We start from the raw sequence: 17,449 nt of genomic DNA, 5'->3' as shown, positions 1-17,449 counted from the left end.
AAATTTTTCTTTTACATACAAAAAACACTGTTATTAAACATATATGAAACGGATATAAAAATTTGTATCGACTGAAAACAACCTTAATTTACCCCTGAATACTCTCCCCAGTCTCTGCATGGCTGAGTCAGCTCAACACGAATTATTATGCAAGAAAAAAAGTCAAACAACTACTTGAACAACTAATACAATTCCTGTTGAGTATAGGAATCTATAAAAAAAACCCCAAAAAAAACTCTGGGATAGACCAGAAATCAACTGTTCACGAATGAATCACTTCTGCAACAATTTTTTTTTTAAATGTCAAAGCGCCTGCCCACTATTGTACATGAATTACTTTTATTTTTGCCATAGTCAGCCACATTTGCCCTTGATCCCAATCACCGTCCTCGTCCTGGTACTCAGTTGTGTAACCAACATAAAATGGTATCACTGGGTCTGGACATTTCTTATCAATTTTTTTTCTAGCTTCTCTAATGACATTTACACAATTAGCCGTTGAAACGTCGCGAAAACAGGGAGAGAGATATGAATACAGGAATATCGCTCCAGGACAGATATGGCCATTCGAGTTTTGCTTGTATGACTGTAACATTTCCTCCAGCGCCAGGTTAAGAAGAAAATATTCCGAATGACCTGAATTCAGTGATAAACTTTTATCATAACCAGCAGTCGCTACATTAGGATGTTGTTTTTCGCAATCAATTGCAAGGAGTGGAGTCAGAGTTGGCCATATTGGGGGGTTAAACAATGCGACGCTATTATCTGGATCATAATTTGTAGACCAAAACGCTGCAGCTTCTTTTATGACGTTTTTCCGCCTACCCATTTCATCCTTGGTTTTACACAGGTTCTGAACATCGTAGACAGGGGGGTTGGCGACGCTTCCCTGGTGAAGATAAAGAACACCAAACTGCTCTTGCTCAGGTGGATATGCGTTGCGAAAGTTGTTGCGAAGGGTCGTCAGTATTCTTCTCTCGTCTTCAAATTCCGCAGAGGAAAAAGACAGGATGAGAACAAGACCAATGAACCGTCTGATTTGCATCTTCCTGAAGTTTAACAAAAAGAGAAACATCAGGAGTCACAGATCATAAAAATGAAATGAAAGCATTAGAAAAAAAAACTCTTTTCAACAAGAAGAGGTTTGCATGAAGAACAGTTCTGGAAAATTTCTTTCCTAGATTCTTAACCTGGGTAAAGCTAACCGCGGCTCTTTGAAAGCCAATCCATATAGTGTCAAAATGTACACTAAAATACTGCAACTATACAAGTTGATACATTAAATCATCAATAAACAGTTATAGTCTTATACCTTGGCTTTGGATAATGAATAACTTCGCCTTTAACTTCGTAAGATCTTTACATGCAGATGAATACTTTGAATACAATAAAAAACAAATATATAATTGCATGTTCAACACATGCATCAGTTCTCCACACCTGCTTTCATGTGTCATTTGTCGTACCGTATTAAAGAATTATCGCAGGGTGTTTAATTGTACTAATTTCATACTTTAACCACTTCATTGTACTCAATGACACTTTAAACACTTTTTTTAATTAATGTCCATTATCTTCCCATAATCTTCGACTTGTATTGTTGAGTTGACAAAATGTCTTCTAAACCATGAAATCCTTACTTTTAAACTGTTGACCGTTGCTGCTTCAGTGCTTCTGCGTTTTTTCACAAATTTCAAGTATACTTTCCGGCTATACGATTATTTAACAGGTAATATTCGTGTGTATATGTAATATAGTAAGCGTCAGTAAACCCTGGCTTTGAGAAAAATTTCGGCCCTCAATCAATCGATCAATCAAATTTACTTAAAACACGGTAAAATCTTCAGTATAACAAATTACAAGAACATTAACGAAACATGATTACATATAACTATTGAGTTACATAATATTACAAGGGTTAAAATCTCACTGATTTACAAGATTGCCATGCAATTGAAATAAAATATTTCGTATAGCGGTGAAACTGCATTTCCTGTGCAAGGCAGATGTAAATAACGATATACTTGAATACAGAGTTGAAACATTGTAAAATACCAGTAATCTGTCTGTACTGAAATACAACAGGGCCGGTCTGGTCGTCTTTACCGCAGTGGCGTAGGTCAGGCTGGCTACGCTACTGTTTTAGGCGTACCGTATAAATAAAAATGGTCTAGGAACCTGTAGACCAGACTAAAAATGAAGGATAGACTAGAAATCAACTGTTCACGAATGAATTACTTTTGCAACAAGTTTTTTTAATGTCGGAGCGCCTGACTATGCACTATGGTACCTGAATTACATCTACGTTTACCGATTCCAGCGCTTCTTTCTCGGCCTTCCAGTCCTCTTTCTTTCCATTGTACTTCTTCGTGTAACCAACATAGAATGGTACTTCAGTTGTGCCTGAACATTCCACATTAATTGTATCTTTTCTCGCAAATCCAATTGAATTCATACAATTGAACCCGTACTTCCCGTATGGCAGGCTATAACAAGGAGAGTTGTATGAATATAGGAATATCGCTCCAGGACAGACGTTTCCTTCCGAGTTTTGTTTGTACGACTGCAACATTTTCTTCAGCGCCAGGGTAAGAAGAAAATATTCTGAATGATGCATTGCTCACGGGCTTGTGTATACTTTGATCATAACCAGCAGTCGCCACATTAGGATGCCGATTTTTACAATCTTCTGCAAGGAGTGGAGTCATAGTTGGCCCTATTGGGGGATTAAACCTCATGACACCATTAGCTGGATTAAAGATATTTGTAGACCAAGATGCTGCGGTACTTCTTATGTTTTTCTGCGTACCCGATTTATCCACGAATGTACACAGGTTCTGAACATCGTAACTGACAACTGGGTCTGTGGCGACGCTTCCTTGTGAAGATAAAGAACACCAAACTGTTGCCCGGCTGGATATGCGTTGCGAAAGTTGTTGCGAAGGGTCGTCATTATACTTCTCTCCTTTTCAAATTCCGCGGAGGAAAAAGACAGGATGAAAACAAGACCAATGAACCGTCTGATTTGCAATCTTTCTGAAGTTTAACAAAAAGAAAAACATATAGTCACATAACAAAAATGGAATCAAAAACATTGAAAAAAAATTCTCTTCTCAACAGTCGCGTCCCAAATCGTTTTGTAGAGCATAAATATAAACCACACTGAGTGGTATCCTTGTCGCTTTGGCAATCAAACCGCCCGGCCTATACACCTTTTTATGAACCAAAAGTGTCCCTGAAAGCTGGTGCCCCCCCCCCGCGCAATCTCTGGATGCTTCCTACGTCCCAGCTTTTCAACTAGAAGAGGTTCCTGCGTGAAGTGCAACAGTACTGGAAAATTTCGTTTCTAGATTCTTAACCTGGGTAAAGCCAACCGCGGCTTTTTTTAAAAGCCAGCCTATAATGTCAAAACGTACACTAAAACACTGCAACTATACAAGTTGATACATTAAATCATCAATAAACGCTTGTACCTTGGCTTTGGATAATGAATAACTTCGCCTTTAAGTTCGCATAAAATCTTTTCACGCGAATGAATATAATAAATACGAAGGATGAGAAAGATATATATATAATTGCGTGTTCAACACATCAGTTCTCTAGACCTGCTTTCATGTGTCATGTGTCTTACTACGTATGAAGAATTATCGCAGGGTGTTCAATTATACTAATTTCATACTTTAACAACTTCGTTCACACTTTAAACACCTTTTTTGCGGGTTTTTTAATCGGTCCATTATCTTGCCACAATCTTCGATTTGAATATATTGCTGAGTTGACAAAATGTCTTCTAAACCATGAAATCATTACTTTTTTAAACTGTTGAACGTTGATGTTTCTGTGTTTTCTCACAAAAATATAACATTTCAGTGAGTATTTTAAGTATATTTTCTACACTAGTTATTAACAGGCGATATTCGTGTATATATGTAGTAGTTCGCATCAGTAAACCCTGGCTTTGAGAGAAATTTCGGCCCTCAAAATCACTTGAAGTTATTCGGGACGAAATTACCAGAGGTGTGAGGATCGCGGGGATCGTGTGGGGGTTTGGGTAACACCCCTAATGCGTAATTCGCAAGCGATTAGGTTAGTTTTAATTTAAGTCGATTTTGAGACAAAAGTCAGTGGTCACATGAATACGTATCGTATTTAACTATATTTGTGACATTTATAAGAAAGTATTATGTTTGGCGGAAAAATATGGAAAAGATTGATTAATTACGTTACTTTGTGGCAAGAACTACATGTATAATTATTAGTTATTTTGAGAAACATCAGTGCAAAGAACTGACGACAAAATCAGCCGTCATTTATGGACCTAGTGCAACCTTGTAACAGTCACCATCCCCGATCTTCTGCGCACGATAAAAACCAGCCAGTAATCCACCTTGAATACTGTTTTCTCTTGAAGGAACATTCATGATCTCAGCACCCTTTCCACCTTTGAAAATAAAGATTCGTATTTAAATATATGGAACTTGAATCACGACTTAAGTTATATGTCGTATTTTGAGACAATTTATGATTGATTTGTACAAAATATATACATTCATTGCATCAGAATCTCGACGTTAGCATTCAGGCAGTTCTTCTCACAGACGGGTCATAACTACTGCTACATGGATGATAACTCGACTTTGATACGGTTCTAAATGCCCGCTAGTATAGCTGGGTAATAAACTGTAACAAACCTTGTCTGCTCGATGCAAACGGATATTCGTCACAATTTTTTCCCGGTACTTTTGGCAATTTTGGACAACCGGAGTTTCTTCTGTTCTGTGCTATAATCTTAGGGTCTGTGACGCGGTTTAACATTGTAGGTTTTCCCTTTGAAATGGCGTTTCGCATATTGTTGCAGACGTTTGGGATACGAGAACATGGAAATGTGATGGTGGGACATTCTTTAAGAAATAAGAAATAACTTAAAGTTGTTGTGAAAGTTGTTGTGTTCATCCCGTTCAGCGAGTCTATAAACGAATATCAAAACTAAACTTTTCATCATGTGTGCCCGAGTCTGCCCCCAAAATTTCGTACACATCTGCTCAGTACTTAAGCGCGGTGAATATAAAGATAAAGTTGGAGTAATTTCGTTCATGTTTCACTGTAAGAGAATACTCGTGCACACAGGAATACTAAAGGCATCCATGCGTACAGTAAAATGAAACAAAAATTGCACAGTAGTCAATACACACCATCAGACTGCGCCATTAAAGTCGGAATGAAAGCAACAAAACTTTCAGATTCTACAAAATCAAATAACTCGCATTTACCATACTGTATTAAACCATAACTGAAAGCAAATTATATAGGAGGCGGAAGTCATATAATTGACTATTTGCTACCCTACAGCCTATATCATCTAGTTTGTCAACCCACTAAACTCAGCCTTCAGATATCTTACTTTTCAACTTCAAGACTTCCTTTTGTTTTCACTCCAACGAAAACGACGTGGTTATAGATCCAAGATACTGACTCAACAAGAAGTTAACCGTGTTTTAGCCTACTCAAAACGTACCTTTCAAATGTCCAGCGAAGCAGTTTTCCTTTATTTATTTATTTATTTATAAATAAATAAATAAATAAATTATTTCCTTTATTTATTTCCGCCCCAGAGCCGGAAATCAAGAAAGTGGAGATATTGACATTATTTGTTGTCTCGCTAAAACCCAGGGTTTGGTAAATGGAAGTCCTATAATAAGGTCTGGATGACTTGACAAATGTATGGTCAACCATTGACTCACCACACGACTGTCAACAGTAAAAATAGGCAACAAAAATACCCAAAACATCAGCGGAAAAAAGAGAACAAACCAGGGCTGGATCCAGCACTAAGGCACAAATTTGCATTACAAAACAAAGTGGTTTATATTTTTAGCAGTTTTCTTGTGTCATGCAAATTAGTGCACTAGTGCTGGATCCACCCAGGAACAAACGTTTGTCTCTGTCTCGCGCACGCAAATAAGACGTTTGTTAAAGAAATGTCGTATTACGTTTCTGACAATATTTATTTTGTGACAGCACAAAAGAAACGTCTACAACATCAGTAGCTTTAGACCACACGATATGAAGACCTGGCTCTAATAAGTTTGATCTTGAAAGAATCGCCATCTTTGATATCATATTTCTTGAAAAATTGTGCCAGTTTGCCCCCTTGCCTGTTGTTTTCTTTTATCGGAACCGGCCTCAAAACAGCACCTTTTCCACCTTAGAACATGAAATCTGTGTTAGATTAATATGTCACATGTGTTTCACGTGATCATCAGTTACCACTGAACTATATATACTTATCATTATGTGAAAATGCTTGTTTTTGACCGCGATATCTTACCCTGGGCACAGCACGCAAACGGGTACTCGTCAATATTATAGCCTGCTGGTCTCGATCCATACGCGGCACATCCAGCTTCCACTCTGTTTTTACGGATTAGGGCCTTGTCTGTAATGCGGTTCAAGGTTGAAGGTTTTCCCATGTTATTAATAGCGTAGTACATGTTATCCCAGACGTTCGGAATTTTACTGCGAGACATTTCTAAAACTGGGCGTGAGGCAGCAGTCTCGTGAGTTGCGGAGTCTAAATAATAATTATAACTAGGAGTTACTATCGCAAGGAGATTGCTGCCTTGGGAAAACAACTATATATTAGCTTGAAAAAAAACTTTATCTACAAGTGATATCAGTGATTAAGTCTAAACAGATAAACTTACAGCACTTCAAAACTTACTACTTACACTTATTTGATGAAGTCTGAAATATTTACATCTTAATAGTAACAAGCAATTAATACTGATAATAACTTTTTATTAATAAGGCATTAATAGTAACAAACACTATGTATGCAATACAGTGCCATACATAAGTGTTTGTGATTGACTTATTGGTGGGGGGAGGGGTTTACATTATGTTTTCTCAACTGGTATATTATTTATATGAAGAAGATTTGCAATGCTTTTCAAATAAAAGTAAGATCAATTTATATTAAAGAAGAACAGGAAATGTCAACATAATCGTACAAAATGTCAAATGCACTATCAAATTTAAATGTCAATTTCAGCAGCACAGTAACATGTGCCATAAATAGTTATTTAATGTTACATGTCAATAACATCTATAAAAGGGTACACAAAAACAAAACTAGAACATTTCTAATGTGATAATGGGGACTGTTGACACAGTAGAAAGACAAATGTCTTGGGGAACTATGTCTACCAAGGCTTTTACATTTGCACTATTAAGTCTATATTGTCAAGCCAAATCAGTTTCATTACACTGTTGTTTGCTTGTATACTCCCTCATATTTTTCATGATCATTTTCCTTTGAATGTTTAGCTTTTTTGTAATTCTCTATTTTTTCGGGGCCTTACACTCTGGATAAAATTCCCAGTTTTAGTTGAGGTGCAATTTTAAAAAAGAAGTTCTGTAAACTGAACAGGCACAATTTCAAACAAATTGCAATGCTATGCCTCAGAAAGAAATACAAATATTGCTCTAAATCTGAAATGTTAAGTTTGCAAAAGTTCTGCAATACTATTGCTGTACCATTAGGCTTGGACATTCCAAAACAATTATGTGCATGAGAATCAAACAGATAGAAACACTCCATATTATGCTTTATCAAAGAACATATTTATATTTAACCAATGTATTTGCAATTGCTATGTGAAGTTTATGAGAGGGAATGTCCTCATGAATGATAACAAGCCCTTGCAGTTCTTCAATTACACAAATTACTTCCCCATCATTTGTTGTGACCATTGAGTCAGCCACAATGGACGACTCATAATTGTCATTTACCACAACAGGTCACTATCACTCACCACGATGGGTGGTTCATTTCGCTCAGATGTCGAAATAAAGCTCATTCTCAAAACATGATACACTAACAAGTTTTGGCAGGTCTTTCGCGGATAAATACACGGCACCTGGTGGCAAATTGTCAAGTGATTTCTGTGATTATTCATCGCTTTTATATACATTTTGTCGCCTTGTATTAATAAAAAAGTGTTTAATGTCGTTAGCGACCATTGATTGCCAATTGCCATTGGCGCAAAGGCTTTTGTGGGCTGTTAAAAGTCCTAATAAACTATTAAAAGCACACTGTTTACCTCTAGAGGTAACATGAAAACAGTCATCAGCCATAATTTGTCGATTGCTTCAGCGTCAAGTCTTTTACTTGCCTTGCCTACGAGTACGAACTTGCTTGTTATTAAAATACCGCAGCGTCACTGCGTCAAACTCCGCCCGGTCACAAAGCCCGTGTCACAGGATAATTGCCCCCCCCCGATATATAATTGCATGTTCAATGCATCAGTTCTCCACACCTGCTTTCATGTGTCATGTCTCATACCTTATTAAACTAATTAGAGAATTATCACACGGTGTTAATTGTACTAATTTCACATTTTAACGACTTCATTGTTTTCAATGGCACTTTAAACACTTTTTTGTGGGTTTTTTATTGTCCATTATCTTGCCATAATCTTGTATGGTTGACAAAATGTCTTCTAAACCATGAAATGGTTACTTTTAAATTGTTAACCGCGTTGGCTTCTGCGTTTTCTCACAAAAATATAACATTTCCGTGAGTATTTTAAGTATATTTTCTACACTAGTTTTAACAGGCGATATTCGTGTATATATGTAGTAGTTCGCGTCAGTGAACCCTGGCTTTGAGAGAAATTTCGGCCCTTAAAATCACTTGAAGTTATTCGGGGCGAAATTACCAGAGGTGTGAGGATCGCGGGGATCGTATCGGGGTTTGGGTGACACCCCTAATGCGTAATTCGCAAGCGATTAGGTTAGTTTTAATTTAAGTCGATTTTGAGACAAACGTCAGTGGTCACATGAATACGTATGGTATTTAGCTATATTTGTGTCATTTATAAGAAAGAATTGTTTAGCGGAAAATCGTTGAAAAGATTGATTAATTACGTTGCTTTGGCGGCAAGAATTACATGTATAATTATTAGTTGAGAAACATCAGTGCAAAGAACTGACGACAAAATCAGCCGTCATTTATGGACCTAGTGCAACTTTGTAACAGTCACCATCCCCGATCTTCTGCGCACGATAAAAACCAGCCAGTAATCCACCCTGAATACTGTTTTCTCTTGAAGGAACATTCATGATCTCAGCACCCGCTCCACCTTTGAAAATAAAGATTCGTATTTAAATATATGGAACTTGAATCACGACTTAAGTTATACGTCGTATTTTGAGACAATTTATGATTGATTTGTACAAAATATATAGATTCATCATAGCATCAGAATCTCGACGTTAGCATTTAGGCAGTTCTTCTCAAAGACAGGTCATAACATGGACGACAACTCGACTTGATACGGTTCTAAATGCCCGCTAGTATAGCTGGGTAATAAACTGTTACTAACCTTGCCTGCTCGATGCAAACGGATATTCGTCACAATTTTTTCCCGGTACTTTTGGCAATTTTGGACAACCGGAGTTTCTTCTGTTCTGTGCTATTTTCTTCGGATCTGTGATGCGGTTTAACGTTGTAGGTTTTCCCTTTGAAATGGCGTTTCGCATATTTTTGCAGACGTCTGGGATACGAGAACAGGGAAAGGTGATAGTGGGACACGGTGCAAATGCTCTAAGAAATAACTTAAAGTTGTTGCGTTTCATCCCGTTCAGCGAGTCTATAAACAAATATCAAAACTGAAATTTTCATCATGTGTGCCCGAGTCTGCCCTCAAAATCTCGCACACATCTGCTCAGTAGTTAAGTGCGGTGAATATAAAGATAAAGTTGGAGTAATTTCCCTAATGTTTCACTGCAAGAGAATACTCATGCACATAGGATACCAAAGGTATCCATGCATACAGTAAAATGAAACAAAACACAGTAGTCAATACCCACCATCAGACTTCGCCATTAAAGTCGAAATGAAAGCAACAAACCGATCAATAATAGGATGGACTTCATTTTTAAACTTTCAGACTTCTACAAAATCAAATAACTCGCATTTACCATACTGTATTTAGTGTATTAAACCATAACTGAAAGCACATTATATAGCGAAGCGGAAGTCATATGATGACTATTTGCTACAGTCTATATCATCTAGTTTGTCAACCCACTAAACTCAGCCTTCAGATATCTTACTTTTCAACTTCAAGACTTCCTTTTGTTTTCACTCCTACGAAAACGACGTGTTTATAGATCCAAGATACTGACTCAACAAGAAGTTAACCGTGTTTTGGCCTACTCGAAACGTACCTTTCAAATGTCAATACTCAGAAGAACCGCCCCAGAGCCGGAAATCAAGGAAGTGGAGATATTGACATTATTTGTTGTCTCGCTAAAACCCAGGGTTTGGTAAAATGCATGTCCTAATAAGATCTGGATGACTTGACAAATGTATGGTCAACCATTGACTCACCACACGACTGTCAACAGGAAAAAAAGGCAACAAAAATACCCAAAAAATCAGGGGAAAAAGAGAACAAACCAGGGATGGATCCAGCACTAATGCACAAATTTGCATTACAAAACAAAGTGGTTATCTTTAGCTGTTTTCTTGTGTCATGCAAATTAGTGCACTAGTGCTGGATCCCCTGGAACAAACGCTGGTCTCTGTCGCGCGCACGCAAATAAGACGTTTGTTAAAGAAATGTCGTATTACGTTTCTGACAATATTTATTTTGTGACAGCACAAAAGAAACGTCTACAACATCAGTAGCTTTAGACCACACGATATGAAGAGCTGAAGCTAGCAACTGACTATTAATTCGTAAGAATTCGTAAGAATTGCCATCTTTGATATTAATTTCTTGTAGAATTGTGCCAGTTTGCCCCCTTGGATGCTGTTTTCTCTTATCGGAACCGGCCTCAAAACAGCGCCTTCTCCACCTTAGAATATGAAATCTGTGTTAGATTAATATGTCACATGTGTTTCACGTGCTCATCAGTTACCACTGAACTATATATACTTATCACTATGTAAAAAGTGTGAAAATGCTACTCTGAAATATTTTTACTTGTTTTTGACCGCGAGATCTTACCCTGGGCACTGGATGCAAACGGGTACTCATCAATATTATAGCCTGCTGGTGCCAATTGATACACAATAGTACATCGAGATTCCATTCTGTTTTTTTCGATTAGCCTATCGTCTGTAATGCGAGTCAAAGTTGAAGGTTTTCCCTTGGTATGAATAGCGAAGTACATGTTATCCCAGACGTGCGGAAGTGTACTTCGATACAGTTTAAAAACCGGACGTTTGTACGGCAAAAAATACAAATATTGTTTTTTGCATAATAAGCCTCGCTTCCATGTTATGCGAAGGCGCGGTTACTAAGTTTCGCAATTGGTCTATGCAGCACGTTTCTCAAATGATGATTCCTTGTTACTAATCTCGTGAGATGCGGAGTCTAAATAATTATAAAAACACATTTTTGATAGCACCTTTCGCTTTGTTTTTCTTTTCAAGGCCTTTTTTTCGAGATTTGTTTTCGGTTCGTCTCGAGTCATAATTTACGACATTATACAGCTTTATGGTATAAAATACAGTAAGTTGATGGGTTAAAATAAAATAGACGGTTTAAAAAGTGGGTTGGATACGAACCTCTTCCACGAATGGTTGTTGTGAATGCGGCGAGAAGAGCACAAATAAGAAATGGCAAAAAAACTTTCATCCTGAATTAAAACGTTGATGCGAGTGTTTAAAAGCTAATCTTCTGACGTCTGTAAGTCTGAAAAAATAATCATACTCAGTTAGGCTATTGCTGTGTATTTTATCACATTATTTTCATTAATAAAAACATACAATAAAATCGCAAAACAGAATGACCTGTCATGTGGTGAGTCCACAGTTAAAAATGTTGCGTATTTATTGCAGAAAGAAGCAGTTTCTGCATGAAGAAAAGTATTAGAGTGTGTATTCGTGTATATGCCTGTAATAGTTCGCGTCAGTAAACCCAGGCTTTGAGAGAAATTTCGGCCCTTAAAATCTCTTGAAGTTATTCAAAAACTCAACCCCACGGCATTCATCACCAGGGGCGTAATTACCAGAGGTGTGAGGATCGCGGGGATCGTGTGGGGGTTTGGGTAACACCCCTAATGCGTAATTCGCAAGCGATTAGGTTAGTTTTAATTTAAGCCGATTTTGAGACAAAAGTCAGTGGTCACATGAGTACGTATCGTATTTAGCTATATTTGTGTCATTTATAAGAAAGAATTGTTTAGCGGAAAATTATTGAAAAGATTGATTAATTACGTTACTTTGTGGCAAGAATTACATGTATAATTATTAGTTATTTTGAGAAACATCAGTGCAAAGAATTGACGACAAAATCAGCCGTCATTTATGGACCTAGTGCAACTTTGTAACAGTCACCATTCCCGATCTTCTGCTTCACATAAAAACCTCTCAGTAATCCACCCTGAATGCTGTTTTCTCTTTTAGGAACATTCATGATCACAGCACCCGCTCCACCTTTGAAAATAAAGATTTTATTTAAATATATGGAACTTGAATGGCGACTTAAGTTATACGTCGTATTTTGAGACAATTGATTTGTACAAAATATATAGATTCATAGCATCAGAATCTCGACGTTAGCATTTAGGCAGTTCTTCTCAAAGACAGGTCATAACATGGACGATAATTCGACTTTGATACGGTTTTAAATGCCCGCTAGTATAGCTGGGTAATAAACTGTTACTAACCTTGCCTGCTCGATGCAAACGGATATTCGTCACAATTTTTTCCCGATACTTTTGGAATTTTTGGCCGCAACCGGATCTTCTTCTGTTCTGTGCTATTTTCTTCGGATCTGTGATGCGGTTTAACGTTGTAGGTTTTCCCTTGGAAATGGCGTTTCGCATATTTTTGCAGACGTCTGGGATACGAGAACAGGGAAAGGTGATACGGGGACACGGTGTTAATGCTCTAAGAAATAACTTAAAGTTGTTGTGAAAGTTGTTGTGTTTCATCCCGTTCATCGAGTCTATAAACAAATATCAAAACTGAAATTTTCATTATGTGTGCCCAAGTCTGCCCTCAAAATCTCGTACACATCTGCTCAGTACTTCAACTCGGTGATAAGATAAATGCAAGAGATACTCATGCACACAGGAATACAAAAGGTATCCATGCGTACAGTAAAATGAAACAAAACACAGTAGTCAGTACCCACCATCAGACTTCGCCATTAAAGTCGGAATGAAAGCAACCAAAGCAATGAATAATAGGATGGACTTCATTTTTAAACTTTCAGACTTCTACAAAATCAAATAACTCGCATTTACCATACTGTATTAAACCATAACTGAAAGCACATTATATAGCGAGGCGGAAGTCATATAATTGACTATTTGCTACAGTGTATATCATCTAGTTTAACAACCAACTAAACTCAGCCTTCACCTAACTTACTTTTCAACTTTAGGACTTCCTTTTGTTTTCACTCCTACGAAAACGACGTGGTTATAAATCCAAGCTACTGACTCAACAAGAAGTTAACCGTGTTTTGGCCTACTCGAAACGTACCTTTCAAATGCCCAGCGAAGCAGTTTTCCTTTACTCAGAAGAACCGCCCCAGAGCCGGAAATCAAGGAAGTGGAGATATTGACATTATTTGTTGTCTCGCTAAAACTACATAAAACCCAGGGTTTGGTAAAATGCATGTCCTAAAAAGGTCTGGATGACTTGACAAATGTATGCTCAACCATTGACTCACCACGTGACTGTCAACAGGAAAAATAGGCAACAAAAATACTCAAAACATCAGCGGGAAAAAGAGGACAGACCAGGGGTGGATCCAGGCACTAATGCACAAACTTGCATTACAAAACAAAGTGGTTTATATTTTTAGCAGTTTTCTTGTGTCATGCAAATTAGTGCTCTAGTGCTGAATCCACCCAGGAACAAACGCTTGTCTCTGTCTCGCGCACGCAAATAAGACGTTTGTTAAAGAAATGTCGTATTACGTTTCTGACAATATTTATTTTGTGACAGCACAAAAGAAACGTCTACAACATCAGTAGCTTTAGACCACACGATATGAAGAGCTGGCTCTAAGTAAGTTTGATCTTGTAAGAATCGCCATCTTTGATATCATTTCTTGAAAAATTGTGCCAGTTTGCCCCCTTGGATGCCGTTTTCTCTTATCGGAACCGGCCTCAAAACAGCGCCTTTTCCACCTTAGAACATGAAATCTGTGTTAGATTAATATGTCACATGGTGTTTCACGTGATCATCAGTTACCACTGAACTATATATACTTATCATTATGTGAAAATGCTTGTTTTTGACCGCGAGATCTTACCCTGGGCACAGCACGCAAACGGGTACTCGTCAATATTATAGCCTGCTGGTCTCCATCCTGTGCGTGAGGCAGCAGTCTCGTGAGTTGCGGAGTCTAAATAATAATTATAACTAGGAGTTACTATCGCAAGGAGATTGCTGCCTTGGGAAAACAACTATATATTAGCTTGAAAAAAAACTTTATCTACAAGTGATATCAGTGATTAAGTCTAAACAGATAAACTTACAGCACTTCAAAACTTACTATTTACACTTATTTGATGAAGTCTGAAATATTTACATCTTAATAGTAACAAGCAATTAATACTGATAATAACTTTTTATTAATAAGGCATTAATAGTAACAAACACTATGTATGCAATACAGTGCCATACATAAGTGTTTGTGATTGACTTATTGGTGGGGGGAGGGGTTTACATTATGTTTTCTCAACTGGTATATTATTTATATGAAGAAGATTTGCAATGCTTTTCAAAAAAAAGTAAGAAATTTATATTAAAAGAAGAACAGGAAATGTCAACATAATCGTACAAAATGTCAAATGCACTATCAAATTTAAATGTCAATTTCAGCAGCACAGTAACATGTGCCATAAATAGTTATTTAATGTTACATGTCAATAACATCTATAAAAGGGTACACAAAACAAAACTAGAACATTTCTAATGTGATAATGGGGACTGTCGACACAGTAGAAAGACAAATGTCTTGGGGAACTATGTCTACCAAGGCTTTTACATTTGCACTATTAAGTCTATATTGTCAAGCCAAATCAGTTTCATTACACTGTTGTTTGCTTGTATACTCCCTCATATTTTTCATGATCATTTTCCTTTGAATGTTTAGCTTTTTTGTAATTCTCTATTTTTTCGGGGCCTTACACTCTGGATAAAATTCCCAGTTTTGGTTGAGGTGCAATTTTAAAAAAGAAGTTCTGTAAACTGAACAGGCACAATTTCAAACAAATTAGAATGCTATGCCTCAGAAAGAAATACAAATATTGCTCTAAATCTGAAATGTTTGCAAACTGCAATACTACTGCTGTACCATTAGGATTGGACATTTCAAAACAATTATGTACATGAGAACAGTGCCGTAGCCAGCCCGACGATTTTGTCCTGCTATGTAAATTTCGAGTTATTATAATTATTCATGTCTTTAGAAATTTATTGTTTTAACACTCAGTGAACACCAAAATATTAGCATAGCGGGACAAATCGACAGGCTGACTACGCTACTGCATGAGAATCAAACAGATAGAAACACTCCATAATATTTTTCGTTTTTTTTAAACGATTTTCGTCGCCCCCCTTCGGGCACTACTTGAAAACACGATAGAAAATTAGGATGAATTATAGAAAGTCTAAATTCACTTGTTTTCACTTTCACAAACCTGCAGTTTTCGAGCATTTCTTCTTCGAAGAGTCAGTAAATTTGCATGTTTCACTCAGTGAACTGGTTTCACTATAATGCATCGACGCCATTTTGATTCAGGAAATGTTGAGAATACTTGGTGTAATATACGACAAAATATTTATACGACATATATAGCAGATTCAGTTTTATACCGGTATTTAAATGAAGTTTCGAACATTTTTGCTGTGCAAGCAGGTTTCAATAAGGAAGCTTTGAGTGGAGTTTTACGAGGTTTTTCGCAAATTTTCACAGTTTTTCCTAACTAAATTAGTCAGAGAAGACTTAGACAACAAGTAATCGGAAAAAATCCGACAAGTTGCGATTTTTTATAGCATTTGGCTCTTGGAATTTACAAATAAATTAGAACTTTATTTACACGCATCAAAATCATCGACGAGCGTTTTGTTTCTAGTCAAGTTATATAAAATAATTACTACACAATTCCTTTCCAGCATAACCTTTGTTTTATATTAACTACTTTTATAATACACACGTTTTCTCAACAAAACTATTTACAACATCTCAGTTTTTTGACAAAATTAATTACCAACGCCTTTATCTTATTATCATCAATCTACTAAAAACGAATTTGTTGAGCGAAGACCCAGACATCTTTACGAAGTTGAAACAGAACAAACTGCAGACATTTTCCTTATGAAAACTTGAGAGGACTTGCCAACGCCAACATCTATTTAATACGTGATTTGCAACGTACAACTACTGTAAAAGTTAAAATATTAAACACGCATTCCTAAGTTAATACCAAGCTAATACCACAACTCATCATCGACGTCATCTCCGAAATCCAGATTAGATTCTGATCCTTCAAGTTCATCATCGTCATCAGATCGAGGCAGGCCATAACTGCTATCATCCTCATTACCATCTTCAACTACTGCATTCTGGCAATCACCACACGAACATAGGTCGGTGCACTGTAAGTCAGCCTTTTTGCAGGAAAAACGCATGGTCGAGCATCCAGTCTTGCACTTGCACTCAACACACTCAATTAAAGATCGCTGATTGGTTCTTTGCCGGTCTGGAATCCCCCAGTATTAGACCGTTGCCGTAGTAAAGGTCCAACTCTCATACCGTAAACCTCCGACTATAAGCCCCCCAAAATATAAGCACTCCCGTCTATAAGCCTATCACATTATTAACATTCACGTCATTCCAAATATAAGCCCCCCCCGAATATAAGCCCACTATACAGGTCGAGATACAGGTATATATTAAATACTCTTGCACTAAAACAATTCCCTATAGCAGTAACTTAGCAAAAACATTCAAGCAGTGTGTATTTTAATGTTTTAATTTTACAAAACATGTTCGTCCTGGTTTCAAAGCGGCACGGACGAATCTTTTGTGCAGCTTAACATGTTAATGTTTGTTTATCTATAATTCTTGTTTATTTTCGTGTTTATACCTTAACAATAAATACGGTACTTGGTTTATATAAACCCGAAATGTTGTCCATGTATAAGCCTTCCCGTATATAAGCCCTCCCGTGTATAAGCCCATCAAAAAACGCTTACGAACTTATATAAGCCCAGGGCTTATAGTCGGAGGTTTACGGTATTTTTGAACAAAAACAAGCTTGTACTTTTATTTTTGACACGAAAAATATCGACGGAGAATGAACGAAGAAAAGCATTATTTGGTACAAATGAATATTATATTTATTCATCTTTGATTTTTGTTTATATTATTGTATCATTCTTATCAGTACACTGGCGGTCAAAAGGAAC

The 17,449-nt window shown here is 37.0% G+C and overlaps 2 protein-coding genes across 3 annotated transcripts; both read right to left on the bottom strand.

The window, feature by feature from the left end:
• Positions 1-5,577: 5,577 nt before the first annotated feature.
• Positions 5,578-8,175, bottom strand: LOC114528873. Its single transcript, XM_028550600.1, has 3 exons — positions 8,103-8,175; positions 6,329-6,571; positions 5,578-6,204 (listed from the first exon to the last, which is right to left on the bottom strand). The coding sequence occupies exons 1-3, from the start codon at positions 8,134-8,136 to the stop codon at positions 6,050-6,052; spliced, it is 432 nt and encodes a 143-aa protein (XP_028406401.1). The 5' UTR covers positions 8,137-8,175; the 3' UTR covers positions 5,578-6,049.
• Positions 8,176-8,892: 717 nt separating this feature from the next.
• LOC114528871 (sporulation-specific extracellular nuclease-like) lies at positions 8,893-13,191 on the bottom strand. Of its 2 annotated transcripts, XM_028550597.1 has the most exons (4): positions 10,120-10,261; positions 9,874-9,957; positions 9,387-9,653; positions 8,893-9,143 (listed from the first exon to the last, which is right to left on the bottom strand). In XM_028550597.1, exons 2-4 carry the CDS (start codon positions 9,887-9,889, stop codon positions 9,013-9,015), a joined length of 414 nt encoding a protein of 137 aa, XP_028406398.1. In that variant the 5' UTR covers positions 9,890-9,957; positions 10,120-10,261; the 3' UTR covers positions 8,893-9,012. The 2 variants fall into 2 exon arrangements, with proteins under 2 accessions (XP_028406398.1, XP_028406397.1); XM_028550596.1 differs by lacking the exons at positions 9,874-9,957; positions 10,120-10,261 and adding an exon at positions 13,155-13,191.
• Between the last annotated feature and the right edge of the window lie 4,258 nt (positions 13,192-17,449).

The sequence above is a fragment of the Dendronephthya gigantea genome, unplaced genomic scaffold (assembly GCF_004324835.1).
Source record: "Dendronephthya gigantea isolate DGI-Jeju-01 unplaced genomic scaffold, DenGig_1.0 000051F, whole genome shotgun sequence".
NCBI classification, from domain to species: Eukaryota; Metazoa; Cnidaria; class Anthozoa; order Malacalcyonacea; family Nephtheidae; genus Dendronephthya; species Dendronephthya gigantea.
Note: the sequence above shows the minus strand (reverse complement) of the source record. Positions and strands in the feature narration are given on the sequence as shown.

Bases quoted from the DNA above. Each gene is read 5' to 3' on its own strand.
- LOC114528873 (XM_028550600.1), bottom strand. From the start codon at position 8,136: ATGGCTGATGACTGTTTTCATGTTACCTCTAGAG. The intron at 6,572-8,102 runs GTAAACAGTGTG...ATTATTATTTAG, and splicing joins TTTTCATGTTACCTCTAGAG to ACTCCGCAACTCACGAGACT. The intron at 6,205-6,328 runs GTAAGATATCGC...TCATGTTCTAAG, and splicing joins GTTTGCGTGCTGTGCCCAGG to GTGGAAAAGGTGCTGTTTTG.
- LOC114528871 (XM_028550596.1), bottom strand. The intron at 9,144-9,386 runs GTTAGTAACAGT...TTATTTTCAAAG, and splicing joins GTTTGCATCGAGCAGGCAAG to GTGGAGCGGGTGCTGAGATC.